The sequence below is a fragment of the Hippopotamus amphibius genome, chromosome 4 (genome assembly GCF_030028045.1).
Source record: "Hippopotamus amphibius kiboko isolate mHipAmp2 chromosome 4, mHipAmp2.hap2, whole genome shotgun sequence".
In the NCBI taxonomy this organism is placed as follows: Eukaryota; Metazoa; Chordata; class Mammalia; order Artiodactyla; family Hippopotamidae; genus Hippopotamus; species Hippopotamus amphibius.
Genome location: NC_080189.1, coordinates 89,356,696 through 89,379,392, shown reverse-complemented (window position 1 = coordinate 89,379,392; position 22,697 = coordinate 89,356,696). Strand labels below are relative to the sequence as shown.

Here is a 22,697-nt window from a genome sequence, read left to right as displayed (position 1 = left end):
GAAAATGTTGCTCACTGCATGTTTCTTATTTCTCTGAATGTACCAGTGACTAGTGGAAACCTTGACACAGAGAAGCAACATTCTGAGAAAGAACAAATGAATATTTGGTCTCAGTCAACCACCTTCCACCAATATCCAGTGCTTGGATTCAGCACATTCTGCCAAGTGGCAGGGAGCCGCTGATGTCTCATTTGGTAGAATGTGATTCTCTTAGGTATGTTTTAATGACAATCATCACTGGGCTATTTGAAAGTTTTGTGAGGGCCTACAGAGTGTACGTTTATTTTGTGAGAGGGTAGTACTAGCTGCAGCAGGAGATTGCTTTGGACATTTAACCTTTTATAGCTTATGCCATAAAATTTCTCAATACCTGTTTTGACTATAAAATACAAGGTGATTTTATGGTTTTTGACTCTCTCTAATTAGCCTGTCACTTGATTCCCATTTAGGTAGGCCGCCACTGTAATCTCTAACAGGAAAACTGATAGATTTGAAATTATTGTTTATGTTGCTCTCTATACAGGCATAATAATAAATAATTTGTCTCATTCTTTTGAAGAGACAAAAATGTATTTTAAAAAAATCTCACAGTAGCTGTTGAGATGTGTGCTAGCTTGATGAGCCTGTGGAGAATGTCGAAATGCTCTCCCAGGCCAGGGAAATCTCAAAGAAAAGTATTACCTTAAAAAGGTAATTTTAAAATTGCAGCACATTTGAATTTCCTCAGGTATCACTAGTCTGAAGGTACAAAAGGAAAATAACATCAACAGTAATAATTCAAATTCCACTGACTCTTGCCCCCACTGATTCACAGACAAACTTCACATTTGTTTCTGGGAAGTCAGGGTGTGTTTGAAAAGTGCTCAAATGATTCTGGGAAGCTTTCCTATGGTCTCCATCAGAAGGCAGTGCTGGGACTTCCCTGGCGGTCCAGTGGGTAAGACTTCGCCTTCCAGTGCAGGGGGTGCTGGTTTGATCCCTGGTCAGGGAGCTAAGATCCCTTATGCCTTGTGGCCAAAAAACCAAAACATAAAACAGAAGCAATATTGTAACAAATTCAGTAAAGACTTAAAAAAAAAAAAAAGGAAGGAAGTGTTTCTCCTGCCCAGCCTTGGGCTTTGGCACAACCTGACCTACCAGTCAGTAGGCGTGTGCTGAATTTTCTCCTGCAGGTATGGAAAACATGGTCATTTCAATGTAATTGCAACTACAGCTCTGGATAACCAACCCATGTTCTTACTTTATGGTAAGGCTTATTTTTATTTTAGAAAAACTTCTTTGATTAGTAATGGCATGAAATATGTGAAGATTATTTGGGAATCAAGCACTTGAATTCACATATTCCTTCTGTGAATACTTATTGAGCACTAGTATGTGCCAGGCAGCGTTCTGCATGCTGGGGATAAATGATAAAACAAAGCCCCTGCCCTCATGGAGAGTAACAGTCACCAAATTAACACTGAGTTCATGATGCCAGCTCGTTTCTGCAAATATAACATCTTGATTTCCATCAAGTTTTCTGAGATTCTGATCTAAAGAATTACTACCAATTATGTATTTTCTCTGTTATAATTAAAGTAGCTGTGAAAAGAGGAGGAGAGTTCTGAGGGTAAAGATAAAGGGTGTTGCAATACTGCTAGATTTCATACTGAGTCTCTCACTCTGACTGATGCCATTTACACTGCGCAGCGCCTTCCCTAGACCTTCCCCAGGACTTGACAGTTTAGCACACTATAGACTGATTTACTTGCTAATACATTTTATGGCAATTGGAAGCCCTCCAGTGGCCAAATACTATACCTGGGGAAAAAATCCTTTTGCTGTGCTGAAGTATTTAGGCCTGAAGTGTACTCATATTTGCAACTTACTTTGAAATGTATCAAAAAATAAGGTGGATTAATGTATGATAGAGGGATGCTTAGATGGTATGTGTTAAAGCAAATATAACAATGTAATTGTAGAGTCACATCACAGGTATATGTATCATTAGGTCACTGGATAGGTCATGGTATAATTCTTTCAACTTCTCTGTGTTTGAACATTTACATAATAAAATATTGAATAAAAATCTCTTTGCTAGGGCTTCCTAGGTGGCACAGTGGTTAAGAATCCTCCTGCTAATGCAGGGGACACGGGTTCGATCCCTGCTCCAGGAAGATCCCACATGCCATGGAGCAACTAAGCCCATGTGCCACAACTATTGAGCCTGCGCTTTATAGCCCATGAGCCACAATATTGAGCCCATGTGCCGCAGCTACTGAAGCCCATGTGCCTAGAGCCCATGCTCAGCAACAAGAGAAGCCACTGCAATGAGAAGCCCGTGTACTACAATGAAGAGTAGCCCCCACTCACTGCAACTAGAGAAAGCCCGTGTGCAGCAACGAAGACCCAACACAGCCAATAAATAAATACATAAATACATAAATTTATTAAAAAAAAATCTCTTTGCTAGACTCTGAAGATTTATACTTTTTAGTTCACATCATGGAATTAAAATTTTGTGAAGACATTTAAATTACCTTTTAATAAAATTGTCTTCATCAATGGACATGGATTAATTTTTCTTAACATGGATTAATTTTTAAATGTTTAGAAAACACTGGGAGGAGGGGGAATTGGAGGAAGGTGGTCAAAAGGTATAAACTTTAAGTTCTAAGATAAGCACTAGGGATGTCATGGACAACATGATGACTATGGCTGACACTGCTGTATGACATATAGGAAAGTTGTTAGGAGAGTAAATCCTAAGAGCTCTCATCACAAGGAGAAAATTTTTTTAATTTTCTTTTTATTGCATCTATGAGACGATAGATGTTAGTTGAACCAATTGTGGTAATCATTCCAGAATATATGTAAATCAGGCCATCATGCTGTATGCCTTAAACTTGTAGCAATGTACGTCAATTAGTTCTCCATAAACTGGGTGGGGGGGAGCAATTCTGTGTTTCTTTTTAGAAAGTTTATACAACAGGAATGTGAAACTGCTATATGATTTTTTGTTTTCAAAAGGCTTATCTTCCTAGAATATCTGTTTTATATACTCAGGCAATTGTTAACAACTGCTGAAAATACTCTTTCTTAGAGGAGCTGTATTGGTCAGCATGCAAAGCAGAGAACAAAATCCACTCTTCAGTAATGTTAGCCAAAAGGGATTTATTACATCGTCTATTACAAATGGTTGGCAGGGTTGAAGAAACAGCCTGTGGACTGAGCTTCAGGAGTGACTTACAAATCCAGGCTATAGAACTGAGCTGTCAAAGGACTGTTGCTCAGGCCATGCTCGGGAGGCCACCTGCAGAATAGGGAAGCCACCCCTACAGCCACTGGTTCCACAGCCACAAGTCCTTCACTACAGTACAGCCTGTCAAAAAGATGCCTCATAACCTGCGCCTCCCCCACTCAGGTCACTACACAAGTGCCTCTGGTGGAATTTACAACACATTAATAACTAGCTGCAAGTGAATTTGAGAAATACATTTTTAGCCTTCAGGATACTAAAGCCCAGGAAGGCATGTTAAGAGGAGGATGGCATTAAATGAAAGACTGTTGGAGACTTTTTGATGAACATGTCAGTCTGATAGCACTCACTAATTAACATTACCATTGAGACCACTAAACACTAAGACCCTTCTGTTGGGTGTAATGAGTAGATGGCAGCACCTATGAAGCATTCTTGCCCAAAACATCAAACCTGAATCTGAGAAAGCCACCAGATCCAACTATCAAGTTTACAAGAAATAGAGGGATAGAGGCACACATTAATGCCACCACAGGGATGCAACTAGCAAAATCCAGTGTGGGAAATTTTATAGGACAAATGACACAGTTCAACAAGCAAATGGCACTGTTCAACAAACAAATGGCAAAGGGAGAAAAAAGGGAGGGGAACCTAAAATTAAGAAATTTAAGAGATGTATCAAGTAAATGCGGTGTGTGGGACTTCCCTGGTGGTGTAGCAGTTAAGAATCTGCCTGCCAATGCAGGAGACGGGTTCAGGCCCTGGTCTGGGAAGATCCCACATGCTGCAGAGCAAACTAAGCCTGTGCACCACAACTACTGAGCCTGCACTCTAGAGCCTGTGAGCCACAACTACTGAGCCTATGTGGCACAACTGCTGAAGCCTGCATGCCTAGAGCCTGTGCTCCACAACAAGAGAAGCCACCACAATGAGAAGCCCACACACTGGAATGAAGAGTAGCCCCCGCTTGCCACAACTAGGGAAAGCCCATGTGCAGCAAAAAGGACCCAATGCAGCCAATAATAATAATAATAAAATAAAATGAAATAATTAAAAAAAAGTAAATGCAGTGTGTGAATCTTGTATGGATCTTGATTCAAACAAAACAATTGTCAAAAACAATGTTTTGAGAATCTCAAGGAAATATGAACATGTATAATACTTGGAAATTGATCATACTAAAGAATCATTGTTCATTTTTTTAGATGCAAAAATAGTATTGTGGTTATGTCAACAATGGTTTCAGTCACTTACACAATAATCTCTTTGCTTTTTCAATTGGTTATACATTGTTTCTTTCATAATTTATGGCTTTGTGTTTTATACCAAAGAGAGTTTATTCAGCTAAGCATTTTATGTATGTTAAATAATTTAATCCTTGTAACCACCCTTCGGTAATAGGAAATTATACTGTTCATTAAGGGAAACACCTATTACAACCTTTTTGGAAGTGGATGAAAACAAATGTCTATTTTAAAGCACACTTAGTATGTTTAGGAAGGTACAAGGAGGCAGAGAGTCTTTCAGGGAAGGAACACCATTGGCATCTTAGCTAATTAATGGGTAAGGCAAATTATCAGATAGCTCCTTTCAAGAAAACAGATTTGTTAGATTCCATAAAGTAAACATTAGATTCAACGTTCAAAATATTTTCAAATTGTTCCCTTGTCCCTGAAACTATCAGAGGGCATGAAACTACTGTCTCATTTTAAGGATGAGGAAAAACTGAAAACACACTCCCAGCAGGGTGAGACAAGGATGAGAAGTACATTGAGAGCCTTGATATTATCAGACATAGCCAAGGGGATGACACCTGGCCCATCACTGCCTCTAAAACTAGTCGACTGCAATCTTGAATTTGCAGTTTTCTGTAAATGGGTTTACACCATGTATTCTGAAACTTTGTTCTTGGAGGCAAAAAGACCCTTAGATACGATAGTGGTTTGTGCCCCGTCAAAGCTCAACTCTACCCAACAAAATCTTATTCCTTATGTCTCTCACTAGGGAGAATTTAAATTTAAATTTTCTCCTGTAGCAGGAGGGCAATAATGAAAAAAATGTTTCAGAAACACTGGCTTAAGGCCAAAGATGTTTTATTTAGAATACAGTGATTTTTAAAAATAAATTTATTTATTTATTTATTGGCTGCGTTGTGTCTTTGTTGCTGCACGTGGGCTTTCTCTATTTGCAGCAAGTGGGGGCTACTCTTCTTCGTGGTGCACGGGCTTCTCATTGCAGTGGCTTTCTCGTTGTGGAGCATGGGCTTCTAGGCATGCACGCCTCAGTAGCTGTGGCACATGGGCTCAGTAGTTGTGGCTCTCAGGCTTAGTTACTCTGCATCATGTGGGATCCTCCTGGACCAGGGCTCGAACCAGTTGCCTGCATTGGCAGGCAGATTCTTAACCACTGCGCCCCAGGGAAGTCCCTACGGTGATTTTTTTTAAAGTATAGTTGATTTCCAATGTTTCAGGTATATAGTAATGTGATTCAGTTATATATATATATATATATATTCTTTTTCAGATTATTTTTCATTATAGGTTATTACATGATATTGAATATAGTTCCTTGTGCTGTAGTGCTATACAGTAGGTCCTTGTTTATTTTATATATAGTAGCATGCATCAGTTAATCCCAAATTCCTAATTATCCCTCCCCCACTTTCTCCTTTGGTAACCATGTTTGTTTTCTATGTCTGTGAGTCTATTTCTGTTTTGTAAGTAAGTTCATTTGCATCATTTTTTTAGATTCCACATATGAGTGATGTCATATATATGTCTTTGTCTGACTTACTTCACTTAGTATAATAATCTTTAGGTCCATCCATGTTGCTGAAAATGGCATTATTTTATTCTTTTTTTATGGCTAATATTCCCTTGTAGAATACAGTGATTTTTAAATCATGTTTTCATATTCTTAGAAATGGATATCATTAAATTTATTTTTAATTAAATTAATTTTAAAAGCAAATACTCAAGCATATATAGGTCCTTTTTTTCCCCAAAATTCAAGTGGCTTATGAAATCAAAATGCTACCTTCCTAAAAATGATTCACCAAAATTGTGACATCTCTGCCTAATGGCCGATTTGTAATTACTTGATTAAAGGGATGACTGGATAGCTCCTTTGAGGAATTGCAACCCCATTTGACTTGGGCTATCTACTTATAGTGAGCTTATTAATTAGTAAATGCTGGTGTCCACTAAACTTTGTGCTTCATAAACAATCTAAATCTGTTGGTAGATAACTGTTTAGTGTTCTTTGCTTCTAGATTTTTACCCCCTACTCATGCTTATATGAAATTGCTGTGGAATTTTATAGCTTGAACTGAAAATAAGAGGTTGGTATTCTTTACCCTGAAACTGACAGTGCCCTGAGGCAATACCAGAAATGTCACGTCTACTTGTCTCTAAAATTTATACAATAGGAATTGAGTCTGGAAAAGATGCCCTCTTCAACCTGACTGAATGCCCCCTCTATTCGGATGATATCATTACAGTGAACGTGCACAAGCCCACACTGTAAGCAGAAAATTGGGTTAGGCACTCAAGGAAGACTGCAAGCTACTGTGGAATATATATTTTATAAACAGCTGATTAAAGTAGGGTAGGCGGGACTTCCTTGGTGGTCCAGTGGTTAGGACCCGCGTTTCCACCCGTAGGGGGCATGGGTCTGAGAACTAAGATCCCACATGCCACGCGGCGCAGCCAAATAAAGTCTTAAAAAGTGATGTGAAAAAATTGCTTACAATTCTAGAGCTAAGGAGACATCATGGAAGGAGCCATTGATTCTGCTAGAAGTCAAGAGAGTAATATATTGAGAATTAGGAAGGCTTTATGGAGAAAGTACTACTGGTGGACTTTGAAAGGTTGTAACTCCACTTTTACATTTGAAGAAGGTTCTGTGCAGGGGGTGGGTGTTGGGTGGGACCCAAATGAACAAAGCACAGAGGAGAAAAACTCCAAGGTACGTTTGGGGGCTAAGTTTTGTGTAGCTGAAGTTTAGGGTGGAGGGGCCAAATGGTGGTAGATGAAGCTGGAAAGATTGGAGCCACATCATGGGCTACAAATGACATGCAAAGGCCTCCCTGCTCTCACAGTTACTTCCCTGGGAAGAATTACTTAAGGGGAACTGTTATTTGAATACATGATACCACCTAACTTCATTTCTGTCTCCTCCCCCTCCCCCTTCATTCCTCAGAGAGAGAGAGCAAACTTTTCCTGCATTGTAACTTTGGACACCTTACTTAACTTCTGACTGTACCCAGATTTCCTCATCTATAAATGGATGTTAAAAATAGTACCTACTTGTTAAATGACTTACAGTAGTATATGGACATAGTGAGCAACATATGAGTGTTTGTTACAAAAATAATGGACATAGCTCTATCTAGTGGAAATTCTCAAGTAATTGTTATGAGGCATTAAAAAGAAAAGGATTTCAGATCTGTTTAGATCTCTGCTAACTCCCAACCTTGGGCTTAAGACTTTTCCATATTACACATTATTTATGTATATCATTATAGCCTTAAAGAGCATAATTGCTAAAGGGACTACTAGTGTGCCCTTTTATTTTAGAGCTCAGGTAAATGCTTTTCCAGCCCTAGGAGCTGCTAACAGAGTTTCATTAAACAGGTACATTTCTAATTATGTAAGGCATTATTTCAGACTTTGGAAGTCCCTTGGCTTTTAGCTACAGTCTTTTGACATTTTCAGTTCACTACCAACTGTATATTACGAAAAGGAAAAGAGAACATGTAGGGCAATTTTATATAACTATGAACTGTGGAAAAGTGATAGTAGGTAGGAAAAAAGTGGAATTTACATTAAATATTTTTTGAGATTTAACTTATGCACTTTCTGTTCTCCATTTTTGTAATTTTTTGGTTATATACTGCTTCATAATAAACTTTACAGTAAAACAATGTCTTTAAAACCACACTTTATTATTTCTCCCAGTTCTGGGGATTAGGAGGGCCACCCAGACACTTCACGTGGTGTTGGCTGGGATAGCTCTTTACAAAGTTTCTCATCATTTCTCTCATTGTTCCATGGTTTAGCCTGAGTTTCTTTACATGTCAGCAGGGACCCAAGAGACTGAAGCAACCTGTCCTCTTAAGGTCTAGACACTCAGCCTAGAAACACATTTGCTGCATTTTATTGGTCAAAACAAAGCACAAGGCCAGCTCAGATACTAAAGGTGGGAAAACAAACTATACCTTGATGGGAGGAACTGAAAATATTGTAGCCATGATTTCCAACCTGCCACAGTAGCTGACCAAATTAACTATAAAGTTAAAATTGACCAAGTTGGTAAAATTCCAGATTCTGACTTCTGTCCCATACTTTTTGCCCTAGAAATTTACTGCAGGATAGGAAGTAAACAAAGCTACCAAGTAAAAGCATGTGAATAGTCTTCATCAGTTTTAACATTTTTTTTTCCTCTTTTTTTGGTCCATGCCGTGCGGCACGTGAGATCTTAGCTCCCCAACCAGGGATCAAACCTATGCCCGCTGCAGTGGAAGCACAGAGTCCTCATCACTGGACCGCCAGGGAAGTTCCCTTCATTAGCTTTCAAACCATGTATTTAAGAGCCTACTAGTGGGACTTCCTAGGTGGTGCAGTGGTTAAGAATCCGCCTGCCGATGTAGGGGACACGGGTTCGATTCCTGCTCCAGGCAGATCCCACATGCGATGGAGCAACTAAGCCTGTGTGACACAACTATCGAGCCTGCGCTCTAGAGCCCATGAGCCACTACTACTGAAGCCCATGTGCCCACCACAATGAAGAGTAGCCCCCGCTCCCCGCAACTAGAGAAAGCCCGAAAGCCTGAGTCACGAAGACCCAGCCAACAAATAAATGAATTTTTTTTAAAAAGGCTATTAGTGACATTTAAGTAGCCCCTTTTCTAATTGGTTAACTAGCACACACACGTTTCTTACCTACTAAAGCCTACATTACTAGCTTCCTCTGAAAACTAGGGCACATAGTAGTGTCAGTAAAGTGCAAGGATTTTGTAATAGGAGCTAGGTTTAAATTCTGGCTTTGCTACATTGTGTGACTTTAAATTATCTAAAGTTTGTATTCCTCAGATTCATGCATAAAACAGGGCTGTCCATCTGGCAAGGTTTCTGTGAAGATCAAGAAAGATAATATATTCAGAGATTAGCAGAAGCCCTGGCATTTGGTAAGCATTCAGCAAGGGTAATAATTTTTATTAGATAGGCCTGAGCCTGCATGAAGGTGTACTGATGCCTTAAGATTTGCATATGCTCTTGCAAAGGGGGGGCACTTGGCTTTAGGGACGTCACAAATACTCTCAAACAGTGAAGCCACCCCAAGAAGCTTTGGGGCTATAGCTTTCTGAATTTTATTGAGGGCCTTTCCTGATTTTTTTTTTTTTTGGTACCTATAAACTTCCTCTTGGCTTGCTTTGCTGCCCCCTTCTGGCAGAATGTGTAAGAGTTCAATGATGTCCCACCCCTACAGTCACTGAAAATGCTAAAACATATCAGTGTCAAAGAACCCAACTTTCAAAAACTTTTGGCCCGAAATTCAAGTGAATTCACATGAAAGCAAAGTCTAAACATGAATTTTTTTTAAATTTATTTATTGGCTGTGTTGGGTTTTGTTGCTGCATGCACGCTTTCTCAAGTTGTGGTGTGTGGGCTTCTGATTGTGGTGGCTTCTCTTGTTATGGAGCACGGACTCTAGGCGCACAGGCTTCAATAGTTGTGGCACATGGGTTCAGTAGTTGTGGCTCTTGAGTTCTAGAGTGCAGACTCAGTAGCTGTGGCACATGGACTCAATAGTTGTGGCACACATGCTTAGTTGCTCCGCAACATGTGGGATCTTCCTGGAGCAGGGATCAAACCCATGTCCCTTGCATTGGCAGGTGGATTCTGAACCACTGTGCCACCTAGGAAGTCCTATAATTTTAATTTAAAAAATGTTTTTCTAGGGAATTCCCTGGTGGTCCAATGGTTAGGACTTGGTGCTTTCATTGCGGAGGCCTGGGTTCAATCCCTGGTCGGGGAACTAAGATCCTGCAAGCCATGCAGCATGGTGCAGCCAGAAAAAAAAGGAAATAAATAAAAATTTTTTTCTAATGTTAATCTCAGCTAATCACTACATCTTTCAAATTACACAATATATGTAGTATGCCCAGATTGGTATTTAAAATTTTTTGCATAGAAGCTGCATGAAAATGTTATTGTGTACTTATTTCAAATACAATGAGAAATGCTAAATACTTAGATTTTATATTTAATACAGTAAATTATTTAATGCTTTCTCACATTTTAGTTTTGGAAAGTAACAGAAGTATTCTAACAGGTTTACATATAAGTAGATAAAGCTAAAATTTAAAAACCACAATACTAAAACTGGCACAACAATGTAAAGCAATTATATTCCAGTAAAGAGCTAAAAAAAAACCCCACAATACTTTAAAATATCACAGATGTACATTTGTGCACTCATTACAAACTTAATCCCACTAAAATTTTTTTCAGTCAGGGAAACAATGTTTTAAGGAGAAATTTAAACCTATTTCTCTATTTAATATTTGGCTATTTGGGTATAAATTTGTAGTAGCTAAAGAATATGTTCTTGCTGAAATGTTGGCAAGAGTTAAGTCACAAATGCTATTACATTAAATCATGATTATAGTACATAGGCCATGTTATCCCTAAAAAATGAAAAATGGCTGGAATCTTTGGAATTCCCTTCCCCCACTAACTCAACAAAGCCCAGATTTGTTGTAGTTTAGAACACTGAGACACATCTTCTTAAGCTACCCAAGCATAGCTGCTTTTCACTGATTAAACTGTTCACAATCTAATTGGTCATTTGCTTATCACACAAGATTTGTGTACCTTAAAGACAAATAGCAGGGGAAACAGACTGTAGCAAATCTGTTTATATTCAAAACTAGAGCTACTTTTAGCATAATATATTGAATGGATATGTGCCAAAATCTTCATTAAAGTTTTTGCAATTCTCCATCTGCCAGAACTGAAAATATGAGCTTCTGGCCTTTAGGAGCTGTGTTACAAAGATCCAAGATTGGAGAACAGGGTATTAAAAGACTGAAAAATTAATTCACATCTGATTATTTAGAAAGCTATTAACTGAATGTGAATTTTTGATATCTAAAGTAACATCACTAAAAGCAGGCAATTAGGAGATATCTGTGTAAGAAAACAAAAACAGCAAAATTTTTTCCAAAACTAGCACAATAATGATTTAATTAAACTTAATTCTATATTTAGGATTAAACTAGAATGACTTCATGGATTGCAATCAAGACTACCAAAAATGTACTTCAACAAAAATATTATATTCAGAACACATTTTAAGACTAAATATAATTAAGATGTCATTCTTCACTTGAATTTCTTTCAAAAGCTTCAGGTTGAAAATTGCATTATTTTTATTGCTCCCCTTCTCATTTAGCACAAAATTGTCTCTTTTTAGCTTAATTATGTGCCCATCAATACACAGACGGATAAAGATGTGGTGTACATACAATGAATATATATTACTCGCCCATAAAAAAGAATGAAAGTTTGCCATTTGCAATAACATGAATGGAACTAGAGTGTATTATGCTAAGTCAGACAAAGAAACACAAATTCTACTGTATGATTTCACTTATATGTGGAATCTAAAAAACAAAACAAATGAACAAACCTAACAAAACAAAAACAGATTCGCAGATAGAACAAACTGGTGGTTGCCAGAGGGAGGGGGGGTGCAGATGAGTGAAATAGCTGGAGATTAAGAGGTACAAACTTCCAGTTATAAATGAGTCATGGGGATGTAATGCACAGCACAGGGAATGTAGTTAATAATATTGTGATAACTTTGTATGGTTACAGATGGTCACTAGACTTATGGTGATGATTTTGTAATGTATAAAAATAATGGACCACTATGTTGTATACCTGAAACTAATATAATTTTAAGTCAATTATAGTTCAATTAAAAACTGACACAGGCAATGGCATTAAAAAATGTTTTAAACAATAAAATAAAAAGAACTTCACAGTTTCAGCTATTTTAAGTGACCACAGGAGTGTAGGACATACAGTTATGTAAATTTGCTCAGGCAAAAACTTAACCACATATCCTACATGTTACCTGAGAGGAAGTCACTTAGCTAATGAATGAGCCTAGCTCAGCACTGACATACAACTATGGTTTTACTGCTGTTTATCAATATTAGGAGAAAATGTCCATAGAGTCAAAAATACTATAATAAAAAATACTATTTGTGAAAAATTGCTTCTAAAAGAAAGGTAACTGATAGTGTTCTGATGGAAAAGGAAGGATCAAAGGTCTTTGTAGCATTAGCTATACGGTAGAGGTTTTGGATAAAGTGGCAGGATGAATTTGGCAGTGGTTTATCTCAGAAAGAAATGAGCTTATTATATGCTTTATATACAGAAATAAAAATGAATTTATTGAGTGTTCTAGGCAATATAAAAATCACTGGGAGAAAACTAAAGGTGGAAAAAGGCAGAATTTAAAATATTATAAAGATAGGCAATAGAATAGAAAGGAAAAAATCTAGTAATTGACTCAGCTCAATGGATATATAACTTATGACAAAACTATATATTTAATGGAGAAAGGACATTAAATGGTGATCCATGCAAAAAAAATTAATTCTGTAGCTTTAGATAAAAACATAACACAAAAATATAAATAAAAAAATTAACCTTCTGGAAAACTGAAAAATATCTTTGTGATCTTGGGGTAGGCAAAGATTTCTAAAAGAGGACACCAAAAAGGAGTAATTATAAAAGATTGATAAATTGGATTTAATTAAAATCAGGAACTTCTGTTTATAAAACAAACAAAAAACACCATTAGTAGACTGAAAAGGCAAAAACACAGGCAAACCCACAAGGATTAAAATGTGGAATATATAAATAATTCCAACAAATCATTAAGAAAAAAACAACTAAATAGAAAAACTGGTGCAAAGTTGTCAGATGATAGGATATGTGCGTACTCAGCTTTAGTAAATACTGCCAAACAGTATCTGCTTGAGACTTTAACAGGTCCTTCACAAAAATGAATATCCACATGGTCATAAGCACATGAGAATGTGCTCAACTTCATTAGTCAGGAGGGAAATATATAACAATCAGAACCACCACTGTGGAAAACTGGCAATATCTACAAAGCTGAATATATATACATGCATACTCTATAATCCAAAAATTGCACTCCTGAATATATACCCAACAGATTTATATATTTAAAAGTACACCAAAACACATTAAAAAATGTTTGTAGTAACAAAATTTGTAATTTTCCCAAGCCAAAAACAATCCAAATGTCTATTAGTAGCAGAATGTACAAACTGTGGTATATTCATACAATGCAAAACTCTAGCAAATGAAAAATGAACCACGCAACTGCTACACATATAATAAAGAACAAATCTTAGCTCAAGGGAGAAGCTTCTCAGTGGCTGGTCCTGTTCTACTGCTTGACCTAGGAGTGGTCACATTCAGAGGAGTGTACACTTTGTGACAGTTAATATGCTTTTTGCACCCTTCTGAATACATGTATACCTCAATGCAGGAGTTCCAAAGCAACTTCTTCCCAACAAAAAAATCTTTACAAATGATTTTAGTGCCATATTATACAAATCATAAAGTGTATGGAGACTATTTCTCACTTATACTTTATTTCAGTTTAAATTTTGTTAAGAAAATACGCTATAGAGGTGTTTTTGTCTTAGGAATGTCAAGGGTCCACTTTACTCACATTTTTTTGACCAAATATATGAGAAAAATGTGAACTTCAAAGACCATTGAGCTTTATAAATTTTTCAACATGAAATCATAGTATTATTTTCTCTTCCACAATGATCCTCCTTCTATTCATATACAATTACTTTATCTCAGTCTCATAATTTCTTCCCTCTTTTATATGCAGAGGGAAAATACAGATGTCTATCAGCTTCAGTCCATGATGTGAAAATTCAAACTTGGTACTTATGGATAGGACCTCTGCTCCAGTGCAGGATGGGAAGAAATCAGTTCCCCATTTCCCAGCCACACCTTTGTTTGGTGTCTTCCTGGAATACTAGTAGGCAATAATGAGAAGGCTGAGAGGATGCCTGGGGCTGACTCCAGGATAAATATTTAGAACTGCAAAGCCATGTTTCTGCAGAAGGTGCTCCCTATTCTTTAATTAAGAGATCAAACCCCATTCACACTCATGACTTAAAGATAAGACTGAACTGGCAGGAAGGTAGATATTGTCTAATTTCCCACAAATGAGGAATGAAAAACCAAGTAGGCACTGTAAAATTGTTTCTGTTTTTTTAATGGCAGGTCAAATATCCTGAAACATACATATATTTTGATAGTCTTCTAATCCCAGTTGAATTCAAATATTAAAGTAACACACACGAGCTAAGAGAATTCAATATTGTTCCAAGGCACTTACTGAATCTCCATGACTAGATGAAAACAAGGACAATTAGGATGGACAATTAGACAGTATATAATATAAAAATAACTTTTTGCTTACAATTTACAAAATGTATTATTATTACAATCTTTGATCTCTGATAACCTGTAATGCTGGCTGCATGAATCCAGCAATTTTAAAATTCAGAAACTATTTTCTAAAACTTCAGGGCAAATAATTTACAAATAAGGTACACAAAGATTTAGACCATGCAGAAATTTCTTACATCTTCTGTTAATAATATTTTATGACTGTAACTTTATCAAATTATATACCTACTTGCCCTGTACATATACAAAATAATGCATACATAATAAAACATTAGCAAAAGAGTAGTCCTTAAACTCAATTTATCATAAAAGTATTACTATATTAACATGTCTACAAGCAGCGTGTAACAGGGTTAAGAGACATTAAGGCAATAATACTTGAAGTTACAAAATAAACCATATGTAATACTTTTTCCTAAGTGTAATGTAAGGCAGGTAGATGGTCCCAGCAAAAAAACACCAAGGTGACAATCTACACTGCTGTTAGTCCCACATTTTAAAGATGGAATACTATAAATCTGGCTTTCAGTGGCACTTGAATTTTCCAGTATAATTTAAAGTGTCTTTTAGTTCCCTGAATCATGTCCATTCTGAAGGTGGATCTCTTGGTCCTCTGGGTTTTCCACAACGATTACCAAAACCTATAATCAAAATACCACAAGAATTGGCTAGTGTTCAGAAGTATTTTTACACTATTAAACCATGTCTGTAGACATTCTCTTTTTCTGGAACAAATAAATTTAAACTAAACAGATCTCTACAAACACAAACCAACTCTTAATTTGTTCTGGGTAGTTGAAAATAATTGCTTCTTTTATAAAAAAATGAAATCAATTCTATCAAAATGTAACAAAAACATCTAAGGCGTTTTTAGGCTTTCCAACTCAAAAGAAAGATTTGTTTACATACTGCAGTTTTTTATATTTTAGCTTTTAACCTTAGTATGAAACAGAATAAATTATTTCCTTTGTTTAATAATTAGTTCCAAGCAACTTTGATGATACATGTTTTATTCTTGGCAAGTGCCATTTAAGAACCTGAATAAATCATAGCACAAAGATACATTTTGCCTTGAGGAAATTCTGGAATGATGGCAAATAACTTTTTCATTCCTGTCAGCATTAACTACACAATTATAGTTTTTAAATTATCTAGTAAACAAATTACCAATCTCTGTGGCTTCTGCTGGATTTTCTGATATCTGATCTTTTTTGTTACTGAAAGTAGGTGGACATTCTGCACAGCTCTCTGTATGAATACCTCGTGCTGGGGGATCTAAAATACAAACCAAAACCATTGTTAACCACAAGCATTCATAGCAGCATATGTAGCAGACTCCTCTAATTGTTTTAATGTGGGCAACTAGTTAAAAGAGCAAGTTTTCTCTTGAGCATCATCATTTTAGAGGCCCAGATAAATATAAATGCAAGGGTAGTGAACACAGGAAAGCATGTCAGGTGTTCTTGCAGGCACCTAGAAATCTGCAGCGAGTACTTCTGCTATGTGACGACTCTCCTTTTGCTCTTACTTTAACTGCAAGTGAAATGCCTTTATATGGAAATCAAAGGCAAACAAGTTCATAGTTTATTAATTAACTTAATATTTGTGCCTAAAAGTAGTAATTCTTTTAAGATTCAGTGTTGCTAAAATTTTACTTTACTTATTTAACTGCCAGTGCATAAGATTAGTAACAAGAAATCAACTACTGTGATTCAGTCATTCTTTCACCACCTTCATCACATCCCCTACACCCCTGTAAGGAACTTTTCTAGAAACTTGGAATACAAGTCAAATAATAGACAATCCTTGTCCTCAGGTGCTTATAAGTCTAGACAGGGGTTGGCAAACTTTTTCTGTAAAGGGCTAGAGAATATTTTAGGCTTTGCAAACCACATATGGTCTTTGTCACATATTTTTCATTGATTTTTGTTTCTTTGTTTTTATTTTTAAACAACTGTTTAAAATATAAAAAATCACTTATTCAGCTCAAGGGCAGAACAAGAAAAACACCACGAGCAGGATTTAGGCCTGTGGGATACAGTTTGCCAACCCCGGTCTAGTAGGAGAGACAGACAAGTACATTATTATAGTAGTGTGATAAGTTTTATAATAAATGGAGACAGAGAGGAGAGGCATGTAGACGAAACTAGTGGCAGAGAAGTACTCAGGGTTGGCTTCTATGAAGAAATGATGATTTAGTCTAAAAGCCTCAATTTTCTCAATGAAGTAAAAGGTCTACTACTGATTAAGAGTTAGTGGGATTCATGATTTTAGAAGAAAATAAAGACTTGGAAAATTCAGGGGAAATACAAAGGGTATAAACCAGAGCATGTAAGATCATGAAGCAGCCCTGAGGGCTCAACTAGGGATCAATCTGAGAACTGAATGCTCCATCTGTGAACTTGGGCCATGTCCCCCAGCCGCACTAAGTAGTCCTGAGGGATAAAATAAAATGGTAGGGGAATTCGGGGCAAGAAAGTTAAGGATAACTGTGAGTATGACTAGAGTGATGGTGGTATCTAGATTGATAGAGAAGGAAGAAAACCAGAAAGGACTTATTAGATACTAAGAAAATTAAAGACCCAGGGATCTAGCCATAGCAGCAGTAGTAAACATAGATAATAACAATAGTACTGCTACCATGTTCTGGGCACTAATAACTCTCTCTCTGATTTAATTTAATTAAATCTTTGCAACAATCCCCTAGGGTAGGTTACTATTATCACCTGCATTTCAAAGAGAAGAAAACTGAGGCCTAAAAAGATTAGGTAACTTGCCCAAAGCCACATAGTAAAATGGCAAAAACGGGATTCCAATCCATGTGGGCTTGATGCTAAAGCTTCTAACCTTTTCCTTATAATATGTTGCCTCAGGAAAGTAAATAGAGAGTAATAAAGAGTTTATGAGATGGAATGGAGCGCCATTAGGCAAAGATACAGGGAGAGAGCAGCTGAAGCAGAATGGAGGGTAAAGGCAGAGATGATAGATAAATTGAGGGAACTGAACAGGCTACAATGTTTGATGAGCTGCTTACATGGTTAGTGATTTATAAGAATGAACAATAACTTGACCTATTTTACTATGACAGTAAAAGTAATGTGGTAGAAAAAATTTTCTAACTTGGCATTATAATACTGGGTTGACATAATCTTACTGGCCTTAAGAAACGTAAAAGTCCTAAAAGGAAGATTTCCAAAACAATTGATTTTTAGGCATGCAATTCAATCATCTAGGTTAATTTGGGGCATTTATTCAAATCATTGTCAGATCTAGAATCTAAGTATTTTTATAAACAACAGAAATAAAATGCAGGAAAATACTTTTAAAATAATTTCCCAGCAGCCTGTTAACTAATGATAATAAATGTTATCCTCCTGATCAATAATAATATCTGGTATAACAATAAATTTAAAAGAAGTATACTACATAATTTAGGTGCTAGAAGACTTGCCCTACATATTTTCACATACAGAAATAACCAAATAAATAGCATACACCATGAGACATGCTATTTTACAGAAATTAATTTATATAATCTATAGCAAAAAGGAACACAATCCAACTTACCACATGTTTCACTTCCAGAAGTTATCAAGCCCTATAAGGAAGACATTCAATACCTATTACAGTACATCCCCAGTACAGTACAAATTATAGAAAATTTGGTCTGTTATGAGTATATATCCTAATAAATCAAGATCTATCAAGATTCTCAGTATCAAAGGAAGAGAAAACAATGGTGTTTTCAATTAGGGTTAAAAATACTTAATGTTGTGTTTTACCCTGGGAATAGAAGCATAGGGGAATTCCTTTTTCCTTCTGGATGAAAACTAAAAATGCAGAAGTCACTACATGAGAGAACACACACAAGTGCATTTTGCCAGCCCTCTACTGCATTCGTCAAATTATGATATCACCGATTTTAAGACACAGCATCATTATTAGGTTACCAATACTTTATGTACCAATTTAAAGTATATCCCAATGTTGTTTTAATCAATTTTAAGATATACCCCAATTTCAGAGATATTCAGATGAGAGAAATATGAAAAACATATTAATGCTGATGAAAAATGGCATTTGCCATGGCTAAAATATTTAGCTACCAAAAGATTTCCTGAATGTGAAAAGGAAGGCTTATGTGACCAGAAAAGCCAGAGCGACTTTATACCTGGTTTTATAATGGAAAGAAAAAAAAATCTAGGAAAGCACTATGACCCCAAAAATAGTAACTCCTATTCCATTCATACCTCCAAAATGATTTGAAACAAGGCATAATTTACAAATTTCAAAAGCAGCTTGGGAAAACAATACTGTGACGTGATGGTCATATGTACATCATGATGCTCTTTAAAAAAATTTAGATCTCACATTTCATATAATTTTTATCTGAAATCGTAGCATAAGAAATAATTATCAAAAATATACTTAATAGTCTTAAGGTAAGATATTATAACAACTGTAAGATAAATTAATAAAACAAAAGAACAAAAATATTGAGCTATAGCTGTTCTAATCCCAAAAGGACTCACTTCAGGTTTTTTTTGTTCACACTGTTCCTGATTTTGACGTTCACTCCATTCAGGTCTTACAGGTGTATCTGAGAAAAATGAAATCTTACTATTAAAATTAACATCTTTAATTCTTGAAATTTCTTGCATTAAGGTAATATGCAAAAACAGATACTACAGATTTTTAGGAACTATCACTTCCACTAAAAATTTTCTAGCTTCTAGTAATTGAAGAATATCCCTTTAAGTTTTCTTCTATAAAATTTAAAGAATTCAGTTAGAGTTTATTACAAGCACATTGTAATTTACAGGTATGACAGACTTAGACTTATTTATTTAGTATTAGTGAAGTATACAGCTTCACTGTTTTTAATATTCTTAAAATTAGTTAAAATTAATAAAATATTGGTAAAATGCAACTCAGATAAGACTAGTGGTGTGCACCTCCACTGAACACAAGACACTGTAAATACATTAAAGCTGTTTCTGTACTCTTTTTCACGATGGGAAGGAGAAATATATTATCAACACTCTGAAATATGATCATTTTCTCCCACTTCTCACTGATACTCTTGTGGCCTTAAGTGTCCTCAATTAACATGAACTGAGTGATGCCTGCCTACAACAGAATTTAAATGTTTACTTACCTAAACTGGTACCTAGTGAAGCAATTAATGTCTTTTCATAAATAAGTGCCATTGTTAATGAATGAAAAGAAAAGAAATTGTATACAGTTATAATTGCATTTACCTGAATTATAGTATTTGACATAACTGTAGCCATTTTATTAGTAGTCTTAGCAAATAAAAAATACCATTGTAAAGTATTTTTCATACAAGGAATTAAAACCGTTTCTCAGTATAAATTCAAACTTGTTTTTGAATTTAATTATGTAGCTCAACAGCAACAGATTGCAATCAGCCATGTTTTTCAGAGCTTATTATTAGAGTATGAAATATGTAAAATCAGAAGATACACTCACTATGTTCACTTGCTAATACAAAAGACTCAGGAGTTCTTTCAGGTAGGGGAGGAGGCGAATCTTCACTATCAACATCTATATTAAACACAAAATTTAGACAAATTATGAACCTGTTAAAAAATGTTAACTCATTTAAAAAGGAACTTGTTATCTAAACAAAATGAGGGCCTCCTAGGTGGCTCAGTGGTTAAGGATCCGCCTGCCAATGCAGGGGACATGGGTTCGAGCCCTGCTCCGGGAAGATGCCACATGCCGTGGAGCAACTAAGCCCGTGCACCACAACTATTGACCCTGCGCTTTAGAGCCCATGAGCCACAACTATTGAGCCCATGTGCTGCAACTACTGAAGCCCACATGCCTAGAGCGCGTGCTCTGCAACAAGAGAAGCCACGGCAATGAGGAGCCCGCGCACCACAATGAAGAGTAGCCCCCACTCACTGCAACTAAAAGAAAGCCCGCGCACAGCAAAAATGACCCAACACGGCCAATAAAATAAATAAATAAATAAATAAATAAAATTTATAAACAAAATGAGAGCTTTTTTTTAAGAGAGCTTTTTCAACATTCTTAAAAATCACTGCCACAAATATCTACGAGAACCAGTTTTTAAAGATGCAAAAAATAAACAAGATATCCTTATCACTCAACTTCTTATAAAAAAAAATTATGAAGCTTATTGAGCAAAGAATGAAGTCCATCACTGTGGCACAGAGAAAATGACTCTCCCATGACACCCTGTAGGCATTAATCACACTCTCCTCAGAGTCTGAAGGCATCTTCAGCCGAGAAGCCAGCAGGCAAGTGCCTTCTCTACTGGGCTTGCTGATGATGTTTTAAGTCCACAAAGGAAAGATTCAGTTGTTTGACTTAAGTCAGTGTTTCCCAAACTGTAATCAGCTGCTTTTATGAGTTTTGCCACACTGTGGACCATATGTCCTATTTTTTAAAATCCCACTCATTTTAAACTTAACTATGTACTTTAGTCATATTTTAAATAGTAATGACAAAAATAACAGATTAAAGGTGCTAGTTATTTTTCTAATACACAAAAATTTAACCATTAAAATTTTTTGTTTTGTTTTGTTTTTTTGTTTTGGCACACGGGCTTAGTTGCTCCGAGGCATGTGGGATCTTCCTGGAGCGGGGATCGAACCTGTGTCCCCTGCATTGGCAGGCGGATTCTTAACCACTGCGCCACCTAGGAAGCCCCATTAACCATTAAAAATTTTTGGATGTTCATTTATTTATTGCCTAAAGCCTTGTGAACAGTGGCATATGACCATACTTTGAGAATACTGATGGAAGCCATATAAAAGCTTTTCACCAGTAAAAACAAAATTAGCCCTTAGAAAAGATAATGCATTGTAAGCTTCATCAGTTAGCCTTATTATGGTATAAGGTGAAATGAGAGTATTAGACCCTCTGAGGTTTCACTGGAGGTAGAAAAAGAAAATATGAGGATACAATTCTAACTCAGGTTAGGAAAGATGGGGCAAAGAAAGGAAGATGTGAGGATCCTATATCGCCTAACTCTTGACAACTGTTCTCTTAAAAATATGAACAATTGTGCCATGATACTTTGCTATTTTACCACATTTGATAGGCTATGCATTAAAAAGAGTGAAAATCAAGAAAAGCCTTTTTTTCAACATGCATGAGCCAGGTATGATTGCTCTGGTTCCTCCTACATTTACTTAGCTGAAGACACAAGAAAATACAGCCCCTGGATCCTGCTGAGAGAAGAGTTCCAGTCCAATACATTATATATTATATATATAAAACATGAGTAGTAGAACTCTCTCTTGCATATAAAGTTAAGCTGTTAAAGAACTATCTACCTCATCCAGTGGTAACAACCTGAGCAATCACCATGTTTCCCCTTGACCTTTTGTTACTTAAAGGCTCACAGTGAAGCGAGGGCTGTTGGAAGGAAGGGATGCATAATCTTGGCATTGTGGTGCCATTTCACAATGAAGTGAACAAATCAGGAAGGACAGTCTGGCTTGTTTACATCAAGTATCACGTATCTTTTGGAAACTCTATACCTCTTCTGTTACAACAGTCCTCACTCTTAAAAGACTTTATTTTCTAACTGTGGCCTTGGCTTCTCAACTGCATGTTTCTCCCTGGATCTTCGGATTGCCTTTTCTGTGTAAACTTCTGTTTTAGAGGATATCCAACCAGAGACTGCTCATTTTTCATAGGCTTTTGTAAATCATACACTTTATAGGGCCTAGTAACCATGTTTGAGAAATCTTTCAGGAGGCCTAAGTCAATATTAAAATCAGAATTCATAGTCAGCATTTTTTCAGGCAATAACTCATGCAAAACGTATTAGGCATCAAAACAAAATTATTCCATAGCAAACTTAAAACAACCAAACAATAATCTAATTCTTGTGCCAAAGGTTCATCTACAAG

General features: G+C 36.3%; 1 protein-coding gene and 1 long non-coding RNA gene across 14 annotated transcripts in view; one reads left to right on the top strand and one right to left on the bottom strand.

Annotated features, from left to right (window-relative positions):
* The window catches only part of LOC130851191 (uncharacterized), a 65,363-nt gene that overhangs the window by 33,118 nt on the left and 9,548 nt on the right, over nt 1-22,697 (top strand). Inside the window, exons 3-4 of one of the 5 annotated variants that reach the window (XR_009053140.1) lie at nt 47-1,246; nt 6,666-7,126. This is a non-coding gene — a long non-coding RNA (uncharacterized LOC130851191). Of the gene's footprint in view, nt 1-46; nt 2,474-3,045; nt 5,752-6,665; nt 7,127-22,697 lie in introns of those variants that run through there. The other 4 variants (XR_009053138.1, XR_009053141.1, XR_009053139.1 and 1 more) reach the window with 4 other exon arrangements.
* The window catches only part of PTPN12 (protein tyrosine phosphatase non-receptor type 12), an 89,032-nt gene continuing 80,039 nt past the window's right edge, over nt 13,705-22,697 (bottom strand). For 5 of the 9 annotated variants that reach the window (XM_057731126.1, XM_057731130.1, XM_057731131.1 and 2 more), the window contains 5 exons: nt 20,278-20,352; nt 19,317-19,384; nt 18,352-18,382; nt 15,952-16,059; nt 14,346-15,425 (listed from right to left, as the gene is read on the bottom strand). In XM_057731126.1, the coding sequence (XP_057587109.1) occupies nt 15,364-15,425; nt 15,952-16,059; nt 18,352-18,382; nt 19,317-19,384; nt 20,278-20,352 (344 nt within the window). In that variant the 3' untranslated portion in view covers nt 14,346-15,363. Of the gene's footprint in view, nt 15,426-15,951; nt 16,060-18,351; nt 18,383-19,316; nt 19,385-20,277; nt 20,353-22,697 lie in introns of all 9 variants that reach the window. The other 4 variants (XM_057731124.1, XM_057731125.1, XM_057731127.1 and 1 more) reach the window with 4 other exon arrangements.